The 15,696-nt window shown below is 56.5% G+C and overlaps 2 protein-coding genes across 6 annotated transcripts in view; both read right to left on the bottom strand.

Annotated features, from left to right (window-relative positions):
* Nucleotides 1-8,077: 8,077 nt before the first annotated feature.
* Nucleotides 8,078-11,419, bottom strand: LOC104001423 (uncharacterized). Its single transcript, XM_016924764.3, has 3 exons — nucleotides 11,242-11,419; nucleotides 10,121-10,285; nucleotides 8,078-9,591 (listed from the first exon to the last, which is right to left on the bottom strand). The coding sequence occupies exons 1-3, from the start codon at nucleotides 11,417-11,419 to the stop codon at nucleotides 9,095-9,097; spliced, it is 840 nt and encodes a 279-aa protein (XP_016780253.1). The 3' UTR covers nucleotides 8,078-9,094.
* Nucleotides 8,078-15,696, bottom strand: part of TSPAN9 (tetraspanin 9) — a 209,577-nt gene continuing 201,958 nt past the window's right edge. For 4 of the 5 annotated variants that reach the window (XM_016922800.4, XM_016922797.4, XM_016922798.4 and 1 more), the window contains 5 exons: nucleotides 15,563-15,637; nucleotides 14,145-14,246; nucleotides 13,299-13,430; nucleotides 12,808-12,891; nucleotides 8,078-11,580 (listed from right to left, as the gene is read on the bottom strand). In XM_016922800.4, the coding sequence (XP_016778289.1) occupies nucleotides 11,509-11,580; nucleotides 12,808-12,891; nucleotides 13,299-13,430; nucleotides 14,145-14,246; nucleotides 15,563-15,637 (465 nt within the window). In that variant the 3' untranslated portion in view covers nucleotides 8,078-11,508. The remainder of the gene's footprint in view (nucleotides 11,581-12,807; nucleotides 12,892-13,298; nucleotides 13,431-14,144; nucleotides 14,247-15,562; nucleotides 15,638-15,696) is intronic. The other variant, XM_024347639.3, reaches the window with a different exon arrangement.

Genomic DNA, 15,696 nt, shown 5'->3' with positions numbered 1-15,696 from the left:
GAGCAGGGACTGGCCCTCAGCCCTCGGAGCCTTCACACAGGGTGTGGAATCTCATGCCCGTGTGGAGATCACTGGGGGTTGGAGAAAACCTCAGGTCACGCCCCCTGCCAGAGCCAGCCTGGGCAGGGAGGGGACGCCTGGGGGTGTGTTGACCACCTCCCCCTCAGGCGACACCCCTCTCTGCCTTCTTTCTCCATGCTATACGAAGCGCCTGCTGCTGCCGGGGCTCTGGAGTGGACACTACTTTCTGTTTTGGGAAGTTCACCTTGTGCACGGCCAAAGGCCCTGACAGCCAGAAGGGCCCAATGTGGCCCTGGGGGCAGGGGGGCCATGGTATGTCAGTATGATGTGCCCGGGACCCTCCAGCCCTGTTGCCAGCTTTGGTCTCAGAGTCTGCCACTCCGGGCCCCTCTTCAAGGATTTCAGGCAGGGGCAGTGAGGTGGAACAGTCACCATCACCACCACCCACCCTAGGACCTGCGTTGAAAACATGCTCCGTGTACTGGCCACTCTGAGCCTGAGGAAGGAAAGGGGGTTTGACTGGCTGCAGAGACAACCAGTCTCTGGTACCGCCGCTGGGTGGTGCTTACGTCTGCTGAGAACGTCGTGACCAAGCGTCTAAGCCAGGAGTGATCAAACTTGAGTGGGCGTCAGCATCACCTGGGCGGGGGGATGCTTTTCCAGATTGCTGCCCCCACCACCAGAGTTTCTAATCAGGAGAAGCAGAGCAAATAACTTGCATTTCTAACAAGTCCCCAGGGGCTGCTGCTGGCCCTGGAACCACACTTTAAGAACCACTGCTTTAGAACACGCCCCAGGGGCACTGCCACCACCCTCAGGGTTTAAAAATCCCTCAGGCTGCCTAGCTGCAACTGTCCCCCTACCTCCATCGTGGGGTTGGGGGTGAAGCATGCCGCTATGGTCGCTCACAGCCGACCAGGAAAGCCTTCGCACTGTGCATCTGTGCGGCGCCTGCCCTGCCCTGCCCTGGACGGCTCTTGGATGGTCTGTGGCCTTGGCCAGGAGACCCGGTGGCTGGGTCCCTTCCTGGAAGGAGACAGGTTGCACTCCCCAGCCTGCTTTCCCACCACCTCCTATGTGCCCTGGGAGAGGCACGACAACATCCTTGTTGCTCCCTTTTCCTACTTTTTTAAAGTTTTTTGTAGAAACAGGATCTCCCTATGTTGCCCAGCCTGGTCTCCGATTCCTGGGCTCAAGTGATCCTCCTGCCTCAGCCTCCCAAAGTGCTGGGGTTACAGGCATGAGCCGCTGTGCCCTGCCTCCCTTTTCCTGCTTCAGCACACGGCCCAGCCCATGCTCCCTGCCTCCCGTGGGCCTTGCCTCCTCCTGCTTATAAACCTGGGACTCCCCTTCCCCAGCCCGCCCTGTGCAAGTGCGGCTAATCCTTCAGGCAGCCCAGTGTCAGCAAGGCCAGATGGGCTCCTGGAACCAGCTGGCCCATGGATGTGGGTCATCACAGTATTCCAGAAACAGAGACGATGGCTTAACCTACTGCATATAGAGAAACTGCTCTCATTGTAAACACACCCCTCTCCATAGCTGACCTCAGTGTAAGCCCAGCTTCATGTGCTAGGGGCATGGTAATGATTAATAAAGGATTCTATCTAGACTACCTCTGTTGATTTTTTTCCCTCCACTGCGAGGAAACCCCTGCCATCAGTTCACCAAATGTATGGTGACATCCTGAAGCCACGTTAGCTGTGGCTTCCCCGTGAGTAAACCCGCTGGCCACATTGCGCAGGTCCTGCTTACCCTTCTGTCAGCTCTGGTCATGATTTGTTTGAATTGACTTCTTCTGCTCACAAGTGTCATTAGCTCCTGGCTGTCAGCGAGAGCCAGGCTCAAACATGTGTACTTGAATTGTGTTCCTCATAAAGCTTTCTGCCTCGGGTCAGTCAATATCTTCACACCGTTTACCAGGATGCGCGACCAGCCTGTTAAGAAATCTGCGGTGAGCCTTTCCCCACTTCGTGCATGGCCCTCTGCCTGGATGCAGGAGAGGCAGAGTGTGGGGAGAGGTCACAAGCAACGGGGCTCCCCCTGGCTGAGACACACACTCCTACTGCCACCTGGACCCCCAGACCACCTCACTCCACAATGACAGGGTTTCTCCACCTTGGACCAGCTGGTTTGTCCTCATCCCCAGATCCAGAGTTGGACACCTTTTCATCTCAATGCAAAAACACGAATCTTTGCTGAGGCCATCAGGCTGCCCAGCGCAAGGAAAAAGAAATACGCTTTCCCTTCTATGACATGGACACTCATTCTCTCTCATTCACTCTTCTGTCTAGAAAACTTGCTTGAGGTGGGGTGGGAAGCCTGAGGAGTACCCGGGTAAGCTGGACTCAGGGGATCCCCAGACAGAGGGGTGGGGGTGGCCTGGGAGGCAGCTGAGAATGGAACCCCACACCTGGTGTGGTGTGAACCCGACACAGCCTGGCCACGTGCTGTGTGAACAGGTGGATCCACCCGAGGTCCAGCGGGGACCCGCTCCGCACGAGAGCCCCAGCCCTGCCCCGCTCTCCTGTATCTTCAGGACCTCCTTGGCCAACGTTCAGTCGTTCACTCAACAGCCACAGCAGCAGCCTCTGACTGTCTGGATGTTGAACAGGGGAAGGAAGCCAGCCCAGGGCATGCTCACCGTCATCTGTCCCATTGGACCTGGACATCTACTCACCTCCACCATCACTGAGAGTGTGTGTGTACCGAGGAGGAACAAGTACCACTCCAGGACCCTCCCTGCTGCACAGCACTGTCAGTGGTTGGTGACTGCTGTCCCCACAGCCCTGGGCCTTGTCATCCGGGCAGGCAGCGAGAAGCTGTGCTGAAGCTGTGCCTTGGTGGCTGCCGGCTGGCCTGTCAGCTGCCACTACTTCCTAGCAGGTACTGATGCCTCATGTCAGCCCCAGCTGGGCTGTCACTGCTGCCTCAGGGTGCCTCGAGCTGGGGACCCTGGTTCTCACTCTCTCTCCACAACTGAAAAGAGTGAGGCTGCTGGTGGGGAGGCGAGGGCACAGGGGCCAACAGCCATTTTCCTCTTAGAAGCAAACACATGAGGCCGGGTGTGGTGGCTCATGCCTGTAATCCCAGCACTTTGGGAGGCCGAGGCGGGCAGATCACTTGAGGTCAGGAGTTCGAGACCAGCCTGGCCAACATGGTGAAACCCCATCTCTACTAAAAATACCAAAAATTAGCCTAGCATGATGGCAGGTGCCTGTAATCCCAGCTACTCAGGAGTCTAAGGCACGAGAATCGCTTGAACCCAGGAGGCCGAGGTTGCAGTGAGCCAAGATTGCGCCACTGGACTCCAGCCTGGGCAACAAAGTGAAACTGTATCAAAAAAAAAAAAAAAGCAAACACACAAGAAGCCCGTACTTCTTTTTCCTCCTGCTTCTGTCACTGGTCAAGCCCTATCTGGCAGTGACCTGAGCAGGAAGGAGAGGACCTGCGGAGCATCCGGTGGGAGGCTTTGCACCAGACCAGGGGAGAGGAGGGAAAGAGTGAAGCGGGAACCCAGCCCTTTCCATTAGCAAAAGGTACAAACCATGCCACTGCACTAAGGGCATAACACAGCCAGCCAGACCCAAAGGGTTTATGTTCCCATGATGGGGGTGAGGAACAACTTCGCTGGGACTTTTAAAATCTTGAGAATAGCTCAGGAATCTCTAATATTCCTTTAGAGAACCCTGAGTTGGAGGCCAGAGGTCAAACCCAACACACTCTCTTGGAGGGGCCATCTGGTAAATAAGAAGGCTGAGTCCTTTCAGGAACTAGGGTCCCTTGCCAGAGAAAAGAAATATATTGAGAACATGTAGACACTCCCTGACTTACGAAGGCGTCACATCCCAATAAACTCATCATAAGTTGAAAATACCATAGGTCAAAAATGCATTTAATACCCCTAATGGCCGGGCGCGGTGGCTCACTCCTGTAATCCCAGCACTTTGGGGGGTCGAGGCGGGTAGATCACGAGATCAGGAGATTGAGACCATCCTGGCCAACACGGTGAAACCTCTTCTTTACTAAAAATACAAAAAATTAGCTGGGCGTGGTGGCGGGTGCCTATAGTCCCAGCTACTCGGGAGGCTGAGGCAGAAGAATGGCGTGAACCCGGGAGGCGGAGCTTGCAGGGAACCCAGATCACGCCACTGCACTCCAGCCTGGGTGACAGAACGAGACTCCGTCTCAGGAAAAAAAAAAAACCCTAACCTACAACATCACAGCTTAACCTAGACAAACTTAAATGTGCTCAGAACACTTGCATTAGCCCACAGTGGGCAAAATCATCTAACACAAAGCCCACCTTACAGCGAAGTGTTGAGTATCTCATGTCGTTTATGGAATGCTGCACTGAAAATGAAAAACAGAATGGTCGTATGTGTACTCGAAAGAAAGTGATAAGCGTTTTTACTGAATACCTATGACTTTCACACCATCATAAAGTCAAAAAATCATAAACTGAACCATTATAAATTAGGGACCAACTGTATTCTGATTCCAGAAATTGAGTGGAGGAGTTGAGGTGGGAGTAGGGAGGCAAAGGACAATGAGCTTCCTGAGGTCATTAAATCAGAGCGTGTGGGCTGCAGTTCCCCTCGACCACCAAAGCTAGCCTGGCCTTGCTCTGGACACTGCTGTAGGCTGTTCCAGAACTCAGTAACCAGAAGAAAAATCTCCGGGCAACAGGTGCTAACCGCAAGACCCGGCCACAGGCCACTGTGCGGCCATCGTGTCCCCGTTCACCTCTCTCCTCTGCACATAGGGCCAAGGAAAACGAGGCAGTGCCCAGCTCTGCCCCAGCTGGCTCTCAGCTACCTGGTAGTCTCTGGGCTGCAAAGGAGAGGTTCCAGGGTGTCAGCTTCAATCAGGAGGGCTTGGCTCCAGCGTGCCCTGTGGAGTGCTGTTACTCTTTTTGTTAGCTTTAGGAGACAATAGTCTATCTCGCTCCTGTCATTAAAGTCAGCAAAAATGAGATGGCTAAATCAATAGCCTACCAAGCTTTGCTGACGGCTTTAAGAAGGGACCATCGCAATGTCAATATTTTTGTGTCCAAAATGACATTTATTTAATCTGGCTTCCTTCTTGCTTCTGTGGAATATTGAGTGTTGCTGCTGAGCCAGCCCAGGGCAAAACAAAGGCATGGGGAAGCCTGTTCCCTGAGCCCCTGCGGGCAGCTCACTCTCCCTTCATACACCAGCGCCCCTTCCCAGACCGCTCTCCTGTGTCCTTGGGCTGAAAGCTGCTCTTCCTTGGGGTCCTGCCTTTCATGTGGCGACCCAGGTTCAACCAATTTCTTGCCAAGCACCTATCCTGGTCCAGGAACAAGCCGGATGCCTCTACATACATGTCTCCATTTAATCCCCACAACAAATCTATAAAATAGGCATTATCCTCATTTGCAAATAACAAAACCAAGACAAGTTCCGAGGCTCACAGGGACACCAAATGCAAACTGGGAGTTTAACCCGGGTCCTCTGGCACCCACATCAGTGCTCCTTCCATGCACACCTTGGTGCATCTCTGATGGTGAAAGTTTAAGCACAGTGACAGCCGATAAGACCGTTTTGGTCAGGAGGAGCCTAGATCACATTTATGGAAGCATTTTGCAAGCTGTGCAGCTCAACACAAACAAAGAGATTTAACTGCACCATGCTGATCTCTGTCATCTCCTGCACAGAAGCACCGAACCCAGAAAACACATTCATCCATCCATTTGATGCAAACAATTAGTCATCTGCCTGTCTGGGTTGAGGGTGTCATGCTGGGCGAGTGGCAAGAACGCTCCTTCTCTTTGCATAAATCTAATTAACCACCAAGGCTCACAGATTCTCCTGTGCATCTCTCAAATCTTCCGGCTTCATCTCCATCCCACTGCCCTTCCCTAAGGCTCCATCGTCTGTCACCTAAATCACTGCGGCACCTGTGCCTGGTCCCCCGGTGGCCTCCCCTGTCCCTGACAACTCTCCACACTGCAGCCACAGCCAGCTTTCTAAAGGCTACATCTGAGCCTGTCACACCTGGGCTTAAAGCCTTTCCACAGCTCCTACTGTTCTCAGCCTGAACTTCAAGTTCCTTGGCCTGGTTCTCAAGGTTGTGATCTGGTGGTCACCCCCATCTCCAGACCTTCACCTTCACCCTTTGCGCTCCAGCTCTGTGGACCACAAGCATCCACAGGACACATCTCCTGCCTCTCCTTGCCAGGTGAACACCTCCACCTTCAGCCCTTAGCTTTGACATCACTTGCTCTGGAGACCTCACTTCCCCAGGTTCAGCCAGTGACTGTCCCCCAGGGCTTCCCAGTGCCCTGGGAACATTGCTGCCACTACTTACTTGCAATCACAGGCACTCTTCTGGGGTCCCCACTAAATGGTCGGCTCTGAAAGTGCAGGGACTGGGTCTGTGTCGTCCACGACTGTGTTCTAGGTGCCTGGCACGAGTGAGTATTCAGTAAGTCTTTGGGCAAACAGACATTTGTCTGTGCAAGCGCCACTGTTGGCCCCATGGAAAGCTGGCGGGGCTCAGAAGCCACCCTTTCTCACTTGCCCTTTGCTGAGCACCAATGGGGAGGCAGTTCCATCACAACACACAAGAGTGGGGGCGCAAAGGAGGGACCCCCCCCCCCCAGGGTCATCTCAGCCACTCCCTAGACCGAGGAGCCCAGACCCAGCCCAGAGGTGCTAGCCTCGTCACTAGAAGTCCCCAGAAAAAGAAGATGCTCCTCTCCCGCACAGCCAGGGCAACCAGAGCCGAGGGATAAGAGAACAGCCAGTGTGTTCCATTGCCTGGAAGCCCCAAAACACAGCACAGTGACCCAGTGGGCATCTCAACAGGCCTGGGGGCAGGAGCGAGAGTAAGAATGAGCAGAGACAGGGTGGCATCCACCCAAATTCCTATGAGCTGGTTTGTCCTCCGCAGACGATGAGGGGGTCACCTGCTCCTCAGCCATGATCAATCCTGACCCTACAGCCACAAAGTCTCTCTCGGTAAATATCCTGGGGAGGTTCCCAGGGACATCACTCCAGCTGGACCTTAGACAGAGGGTGGCTCAGACTCAAGGCACCGTCTCTGGAGGCTCTGGGACACAGCGGCTGCAGGAGGGGGCCCCGGAGGTTGATGTTTTGGGATAATTCTGTGTGGACCTGGCCACTCCCTTGAGAAGGCGGGAGAGAGAGTTCCACAGGCAGAGGGGTTTCAAGATGCTCACCTCCAAACCTCCAACTGCTCTCAGACCCCCATGCACACTCACCCTCACGCCTGCCTCCACCCTGGGGACATGAACACAGTGAGGACCAGCAAGGGGAGTTCTGAGCTTCTCATCTGCAACTGGTCACCTTGACTGACAGCCAAGGAAACCCCACACACCAGGACCCCAACCAAGGCCGCAGGAGACTTCGACTGCAGGAAGGCGGCAACGTCAGTGGCCCAGCCAGCAGCTCTTCCTGCTCGCGGTTTTAATGGCCTTCCCTGCTGACCATCCTCATCCTGATTTTGTTCCTTCTTTGAGGCTGTCCCAGTCACCCTGAAAAGGCCAAGACACACTGTGAGGCCCCCTCAGTCCTAGGAGACATCAAGGTCAGATGAACCCCGGGAACATCACAGGGATTGGGAAGAAGACTGTTTCTGAAACTGACAGCCCCCACCCCTACAGGAAGCCCCTTACCCTACTGGAAGCTGCTAGTGGCTTATTCCATACCCGTCCCACGATACACTTCGGGGCCTGGCCACAGGACTGGCCATGTGTGATGGGTGATTGGTACGGAGACAGGACTTCAGCCTCTCAGGCAGAAGGCCTCGGGCACTGGGACTGCCCCCTGATCCAGCCTGTTTCGAGGGGGGATGTTAGGATTCCTCAGGCACCCAGAGAGGACAGAGACCCTCCCCACGCCAGCAGATATGTGACCTGGGCCCCAAAAGAGAGATGAGGTCCCCCTGGGGGTGTGTCTTGGATGAAGGGTAGGAGTGGTATCTGATCCCTCTGGGTCCCTCACACCAACCACGACCTAAGTCACAGTTTTGGCTGAGTGAACAAAACACACCACTGAGAGACAGCCTGCTGTGCTTTTGACACTTTATCCGTTTTTATTTAAAAACATGCTAAAAACATGGTGTTCCATAAAGCCAGGACCAGGATGAAGGAACGCACAGATACGGCATTGCAAGCAGAAAGTGCATCTGAAACCAACAAGCGTGCTCACCCTGCTCTCCCTCCCGTGCTGCCCGGGGGCAGGCAGGTGGGCAAAGAGGGGGCAGGAAGCCCCCCAGGCCTCACCTCCTGAGTCCCCAATCAGGGCAGGGAGGCCAGGCCCCACCCTGGACTATTGCCTCACTGCAGTGGGGAGGAGGAAAGTGGGGGGCACGGGAACACAAGGGCTGGCCGGACTCTGAGAAGCTGAGGGACAAAGAATGGACCCCAAGCACCTCACGCCCAGCTCCCATCCTATGCCACGTCCCTGCTAGTTAGCACCTCCACCAGTGGGTGGGCAGGGGCTGGAGAGGAGGGGACAGCCACTTCCATCCACCCAGACTGCTCTTGGGCCACCAAAGCCTGGAAAGATGGCCACCTAGTTCCAAGTCAAACCAGGACACCTGCAAGAGAGTCCGGGGCAGGGCTGCCTTCCAGAGAGCCTGAGACGCAGGCCCATGCTGGAGGGAGAGGGGGTGACACGGCTCAAGCTGGGGGAGGGGTGCAGGGGGAGACTTGCACCGTGACACCTGCTTCCCACCACCCAAGAGCAGTTCTCAGCCTGTGCCCGCTCACCCCCGCTGCAGGATGGCTGCAGAGAAAGGCTGAGTCTGCAGCGGATGCCCCCCTGCAGTCCTCTACAAACCCTGAGGGACTTTCTGAGACAAGTGTGTAAATTGCTCACATCAGACCTGATTGAACTAACTCTGGCAAAGGGAGCCGTGAGTGAGGGAATTCTCTCAGGGGAATTCTGCCCCAGTGAGATCACAGTCAGGAGAAACTGAAGAGAGGCTGTGCCACCTTCACTGGCATCGCTGGGTGTGGCCCTCTGAGCGGAAGGGGCTTGGAGGAACACCCACTCTGTGCACACAGACTCCCGCCCAATGTAGACTAAGCCAAATAACAAAACGGCCAAGCGCAGAGTGAGTAAAGAAGGCAGCGTGGGGTCCTGTAGATGAGGCTCTGCAAACAGACGGATGAGGTGGGGGCTGGTGGGGGCACTGCGGCAAAGGCTCTGGGGCCAGAGGCCACCCCTGAAGCACTCCAGAAACAGAAAAGATTTTCAGGGAGGTTGCACATCTCCCAATGCACTAGGCTTTTGCTGTTGATATTAACAAAAATTAAAAATTGCATTGATAGGCATAAACCAACCCACCCACCCCACCCACAGCAAAAAACGCACGAGGCCTCGGGTCCCACCGTGCAACTGCAGCACTTGTGTGCTGAGTCTCTCCGCCCGGATGTGTCTGCTCCGGAACCTGCACTTTGGGGGTTCCTGCGGAGGCGGCTGAAACTCCTTACCAGGAAGCCAGGCCAGGGGACAAGGGCAGGGCAGCTTTGCTCAAATGTGGGCCTCCCCCGCGTTCCATCAGCACCACTGCCCCTGTCTCAGGGAAGCGGTCTTTACCCTGCCCAACTCACAAGACCACCCTACTCTCCACTCCCACCCCCGCAAAACACGAATCCTGATAATGCCAACGGTTCTGTCCTCCTGTTCCCGATTTGTGTGTTACTTAAGGTGAACAGAGGAGTGACTGGTGCTGGGTGGCCGTGTCTCAGCTCTTGGATCAGACAGGCAGGTGGAGGCTGGAGAAGAGACCTGGCCCCAGTGGGAAACCAGGGTGACAAGACAAACTGTATAGGAAAGGCAGCCGCCCACCAAGGTCCCACCTGATCAAGTGCAGCAGACGCTGGCTAGCGGGTGAGGTCCCCGTGCTCAGTCCCACGGATTCGCGACCTTTTTGAACGGCAAAACAGTAAGCCAGACCAGCTGCAGTTTGGAGGGGGCGCCCTGCTGCAGCTGAATCCCACTCCTGGCCTCACTCCCCAGCCCGTTTCTCTCCCAGGCCCAGCTCTGCACGTGCGTGACTCCAGCTGCTTTCTTCCCGTGGCTCCGGCAACAAGAGCCAGTCTGACCTCTCTTGGGTTTTCTGTATTTCTTCTCCTTGGGATCACAGATGATATAATCGCCACCCAACCCACTGCTGATGTCCATGGCCCCAGGGAAGGAGGCGAAGATCTTGGGACCCAGGTGGACGTGATTCCCTCCTTCCCAGCAGGGCAACCCACAGCTGAGCAAGGCTGGTGGGGAGGACCGTGGGTCCTCACCCCTGTGGGTCCCCTGCCACTGTCCCAGCACAGCAAAACCTAAGGACTGCTTCCCCTTCCAGAAGCAAGGGAGAAAGTGAGCAGCATCCGAACTAGAGAGGTATTTGTCTGACAGTTTCTAGCAGGAATGTCTGTGAAATAACTGGGGTGTGCAGAACCTGTTGTGGGAATACCCACATGGGGTGGAAGGGGAAGCCTCGAGTGCCAGCAGAGAGCGGGAGGAAGGAAGAATGAAAAAACCAACAACTGCTCATCAGTGAAAAGTCTAAGGACCCCTCTAGCTCTGCCACAGCACCGTGGGGCCCCCCTGCCCTGGCATTTCCAGCTCGATTGGTTAGCAAACGCCACCTCCCGTGCAGGGGCACCTCCAGCCTGCTTCACGCTCCACCCGCCTCTCCCAGGCTCCTGTCCTCAGACACCAGGCCTGGCAAGGTCCCGTGTCCTGTCCACGCCCCCTTCTTCCCACACGTTCTGAGGGCGCAGGCGCGCCCCATCCGAGAGCCTCCTGGGTGTCGCACGGTGGTCTGTCCTGATAGAGACTGGACAGATGTCCTCTCTTCCCACCCATCCCTCACCCTCAGGGGAAAAAAGTCAAACCATTAAAGAAATCAACACAGTAAAAAGTTACAAATCAGAAATCTAACCCTAAACTTATCTGAGAGATAATATTCCTGAATAATCATAGAGTAAAATAAAATAAAAAAGTTACATTGTAAGGTATAAAAAGCCTGGGCGAGATGCTCCAGGGGCCTTGCCCAGAGGCCGGCAGACCCCCGCCCCGCCAGGTGCCCCATGGTGGCACCCCCCGCTGGGGCGGTATCTCCACGGGGCGGGCACTCTGCTCCCCACCCCATGTGGGGACAAAGTGTCAGTGTGAGGAAGGGCAGGGGCAGAAGCCCATCAGTGCCGGGGGTTCCTCCTGAGCGCACCCCAGCCCACCCTGTCGTCTTTGGCAAATACGCATATGCAGATGCAGGAATCCAGGGGCCCCGAGCCCCAGGTCTCCGTGTGCCTCCTCCTCCCTGGCACTCCACCCACTGAGAAGTCCGAGGCTGAGGCAGGGTAGGTGGGGTAGGGCAGGCTGTGGGGGGTGGGTGCAGGGGTCATATCTGGAGAGCGCAGGCAGGCGACACAAGGCTCAATCCTCTTCCCTCCACAGGGCAGCAGGGCGGGGTGGGCACTCCCGGCCAGCCCGCTCATGCGTCGTACTTCTTACCAGTCCGGTGGATGTGCTGGAAGAGGGTCATGGAGAAGGCCATGCCCAGGATCTGAAAGACACGGGGAGGGGCCTGAGGCAGGAGCTGCAGCAGCCTGGACCTGACCTCAGCCCCGAGAGGCTTGGGATGTCACAGGGCACCTAGAGCAAGCGGGGATGGCCACTGGTGTGCCAGGAAAATGCTTATGGAATGAAGACATGAAGAAAACCGTGAACAGAGGTCACCCTGGAGACACACACAGGTGAACTCTGGCTCAGCCTCGTAGGGCTGTTAGACCAGAAGCCATCGAACCTCTGCGGGATGCACACGCGTGCCTACTCAGAGGGGCGCGGCAGGCACGGAATGCACGGAGGACCTGGCTCTACGTGGGGGCTCACAGGAGCCAAGGTGGGGAGTGGGAGGTGGCAGGGATCATTCAGGACTCAGGCCAGCCGGGCACGGTGGCACTTTAGGAGGCCAAGGTGGGAGGATGGCTTGAGATCGGCCTGGGCAATAGAGGGAGACTCCATCTGTTTTTGAAAAAAAGTTGTAAATCATTCAGGTATGGTGGTGTATATGCCTGTAGTCCCAGCTACTTGAGAGGCTGAAGTGGGACGACAGCTTAAGCCCAGGAGTTTGTGGCTGCAGCGAGCTATGACGGCGCCACCGCACTCCAGCCTGAGCAACAAAGTGAGACCCTGTCTCTTAAAAAAAGAAAAATAAAGGACTCCTGTCAAGCCTCTCTTGTCTGCTTGTGGAATACATGGTGCGATGTCTTGGCAGCAGCAGGGCTGTCTTTCCAGTGATGTGTGGTCAGGACCATGTCACTACTTGTTTGTGTCCCTTCCCTCCTGAATCCTCAAAGGAGCTGGGGACCCAGAGGAGTGCAGAAGGCAGAAGGAAGCCCGGTGTGGTCTCACGGTCACCACAGAGAGTGTGCCATGTGCACAGGCTGTAAAGATGGTGACCGGGGGACACTGTGTGTGTCTTGCATGGCTCTCTGAGCTCAAGGTTTGGGCAGAACTGGGGGAACCCACGGGGGTTGACTCCAGCTTCAATATCCCAGCCTGGGCCTGGCCACAGGCAGCCCTGAGCACCACTTTCAGTGCTGAGTAGACACGTGCTCTCACATCAGAGCTCTGCGGAAACGGTGGCAGGCACAGCTGCTAAGCTTGAATAGCTGTGATGAATTCCAGACCCTCCGCCGTGTACCAACACTGCTTTCACTTCTCTGTGCTTCCTTCCCTCTGCGGCTGAGGCCAGCAGGGTGGGCGAGGCTGCTGGGGACGCCCCTCTTACCTGCATGATGAGGATGCACATCCCCACCGTGCCCAGCACGTGCTTATTGTCATCGAACCACATCTTCAGCTTTTCATAGCAGCCCTGGGGAGCGAGGCCCACGAGGTTAGGGTCCCAGCCCAAGCACGCGCTCCCTGCAGCCCAGCCCCCACCTCACTCTCTCCTTCCACCTCGTCCTCGCTCTTACCTCCCAGCCCTCCCTGGCCTCAGCCCTGTCCCCCTCCCTTGGCGCAGCCTCCGCCCCACCCGCAAGGCCAGCTGCAGAGCCTCAGACCCCATTCAACCCCTCACCCTCTGACTCTCCCAACTGTGGGTCCAGCCCCACCCCCCATTTTCCACCTGTCTTTTGGCTTTATTTTTGTGAGCCCCCGCCCCACCCCACATTCAGCCAACCTCTTAGTGTCCCGGGCCCAGCCTCCCCTATAGGGCTCCCCGTGCCGGGGCATCCACACACGGGCTCTTGGACCCAAGCAGTCCATCCCCAGCCTCACCGTTCTCCACAAAGGCGTGGTGGCATTGCGCCCGCAGCCCTGGGAGTTCTCCATGCAGCAGCGGTCGGGAACCGTGTTCTCCCCCAGCACTGGGTACCAGTCTGTGTAGTCAGTGACACCACAGCATCGCATCTGGCCGGCAGGAATGGAAGGGGCGGTCAGACATGCCATGGCCCGCCCCTTCCTCCCCAGGGCCTTCCCCTGCCCAGGCCAACCCCAGTCCCCGCAAAAGTGGCCACCCTGCAGTTAAGGGAGGAGACAAAGGGCTTGCTTCTTGTCCCTTCTTTGGGCTTCAGCCGGGCCCACTGGAGAAGTGAGCGAGCACTCCTTCCTGGAGACCAGAGCCGGAGAGGGCAATGCAGCCCACCCCTCGGGCTGGGCCCCTGGGCTCAGCCCTGTGCTTGCCCACCAGCACCTCTGCTCTTTCTGTAAACCGTCCCAAGCTGACTGCCACCCAACCCCCTGCCGGCCCCTCCCCAGGGCTTAAAATGGGAGCATCTGGGACTATGGACTTGTTCTCCTCCTAGAGCCAGGGCCTCCTCACCTAAGCCAAGCCCCATCATGGAGGCAAATCTGTTGCTAAAATAAATTCAGTCATTCATCCCAAAGCTCAGCCACAGCTCTCTCAGGCCTGCCCCTCCTGTATCCTCATCCCTCCCTGGCTGTACCTTGCTGTATCACATCTGACTCAGCAGTTCAGGCAAATGCCCCCGTGGGTACCACCCCACTCCCGGCTAAAATCCAGAAAGCACAGGTGCCCGGCCAGGTCACCCGGGAAGGCAGCTAGAAGTACCGGCCGCCACCCCTCCTCCCTGCCTGGCCCCACCAGGGCGGCCCAGCCCGCACCTCAGCCTGGATGATGTTCCAGGCGTTCTTCAGCCCCACGTTGTTCTCGGTGTGGTACAGCAGCAGGCCTTCCTTCAGGTCCTTCTTGGCGTTCTCGTTCACCTGCCAGGCGGAGGGACACAGTGAGATGGTTGGAACCAGGACGCAGCTCGTCTCTCCAGCCCACCTCAGGTCACCCAGGATGGTGGGTGACAGATGAGGAGTGAGGAAGGCAGGGGAGGCAGCTGGTCTGGAAGGCCCTGCCCACTGGGGTGGGGGCCTCTGCTGGCCCAACAGAGGTGCGGGGGTAGGCACACACTCCCAGTTTCAGAATACAGCAGGCCCTGGTGCACCCACCGCCTCCCGGCAGAGCTAAACTCAGGGCCAGGGCTGTAACACCCAGAGGCAAAAAAACACACCACGTGCCTCCACTCCCCCATCCCAGGACCAGCCACACACACAGGCCACTCTGCCACCCCCGCCCCCCACTACACAGCTTCCCCACAGACTGCCCCTCTCAAAACACACCCTGGGAACTAGAGGGAGGAAGACAGGTCATGTGACCTTCACCTCCCTCACCGCTGTTCTACCTGATGTTGAACAGCAGCATCTACTCATGGCGTTGTTGTTAGAATGAAGGGAAACAATTCTCATAAAAGGGCCAAGAACAGGGCTGGCACAGAGAAATCTCTCAACATTGTTCTTTCTTCCCTTTCACGAGTGCAAAACTAAAAGATTATTCTTTCTCATCCTAACGATGTCTCTAACTTTCAGTGTGGCTCAGGCAGCTATTTCAAGAACTGCTCCTTACACAGTTCTGGAGTGCACGGTACCAAAGGGCCTGCCACGCCCCAAGAGACTGAAATCCCGGCCAACCTCGCTCTTGACTGCGAACTGCCCAGCCTGGCGAGGTTACCGGGGGTCACCCACCAACCTCCTGAACCCAGGAGCAGCGCCCGTCCTCAAGGGCTCTAGTGCAGGAAACAGAGCTTCCCTGTGCCGTCAATCCTGCTCAGCCAGCATCGCCCAGAGAGTTCCTCCTTGTTTCTCATGGTTTGCTCTCAAATCACCCAGCCCAACCACCTGATGAGGTCTGAATCCCTTCTCCAAGTAGCTTAATTCCTTCCAGTGAGAGGGAGCTCACTAGCGCCAGAGGCAGCCCACTCTCATCTCTGGTCATGCAGAGGATTCCACTTCCTGGGACTATACAAAGTCAACTCTCCCATCCTCCAAATTTGCCTGCCCCATGCTGCCCCCATCAAAACCTTCCATCTGCTCTTTCCTTGGTAGCTTTCCCAACCTTTGGTTCCATCTTCCTTTCTGCACAGGTGCTGCTTGCCAGCACTCTTCCTCTGGCCAGGGAAGGGACCCTGGCCTGCTTGGCCTAACTCTAAGGGCAGTGACATTCCATATGCCCCCTCCCATCTGGTAAGGCTTACCTTGTCCATGTAGACAAAGAAGAGGATGAGTAAGATCAGCTCTGCTAGGAGGATGACCAACAGGACGATGAAAAACTGGAAAGGAAAGGGCCAGGCATGGGTAGGTGGTAATGGGCAGGGCTGAGGACAAGGAA

This window comes from Pan troglodytes, chromosome 10 (assembly GCF_028858775.2).
Source record: "Pan troglodytes isolate AG18354 chromosome 10, NHGRI_mPanTro3-v2.0_pri, whole genome shotgun sequence".
Classification (NCBI taxonomy): domain Eukaryota; kingdom Metazoa; phylum Chordata; class Mammalia; order Primates; family Hominidae; genus Pan; species Pan troglodytes.
The sequence above is the reverse complement of the archived record's forward strand: the minus strand, read 5'-3'. Positions and strand labels throughout refer to the sequence as shown.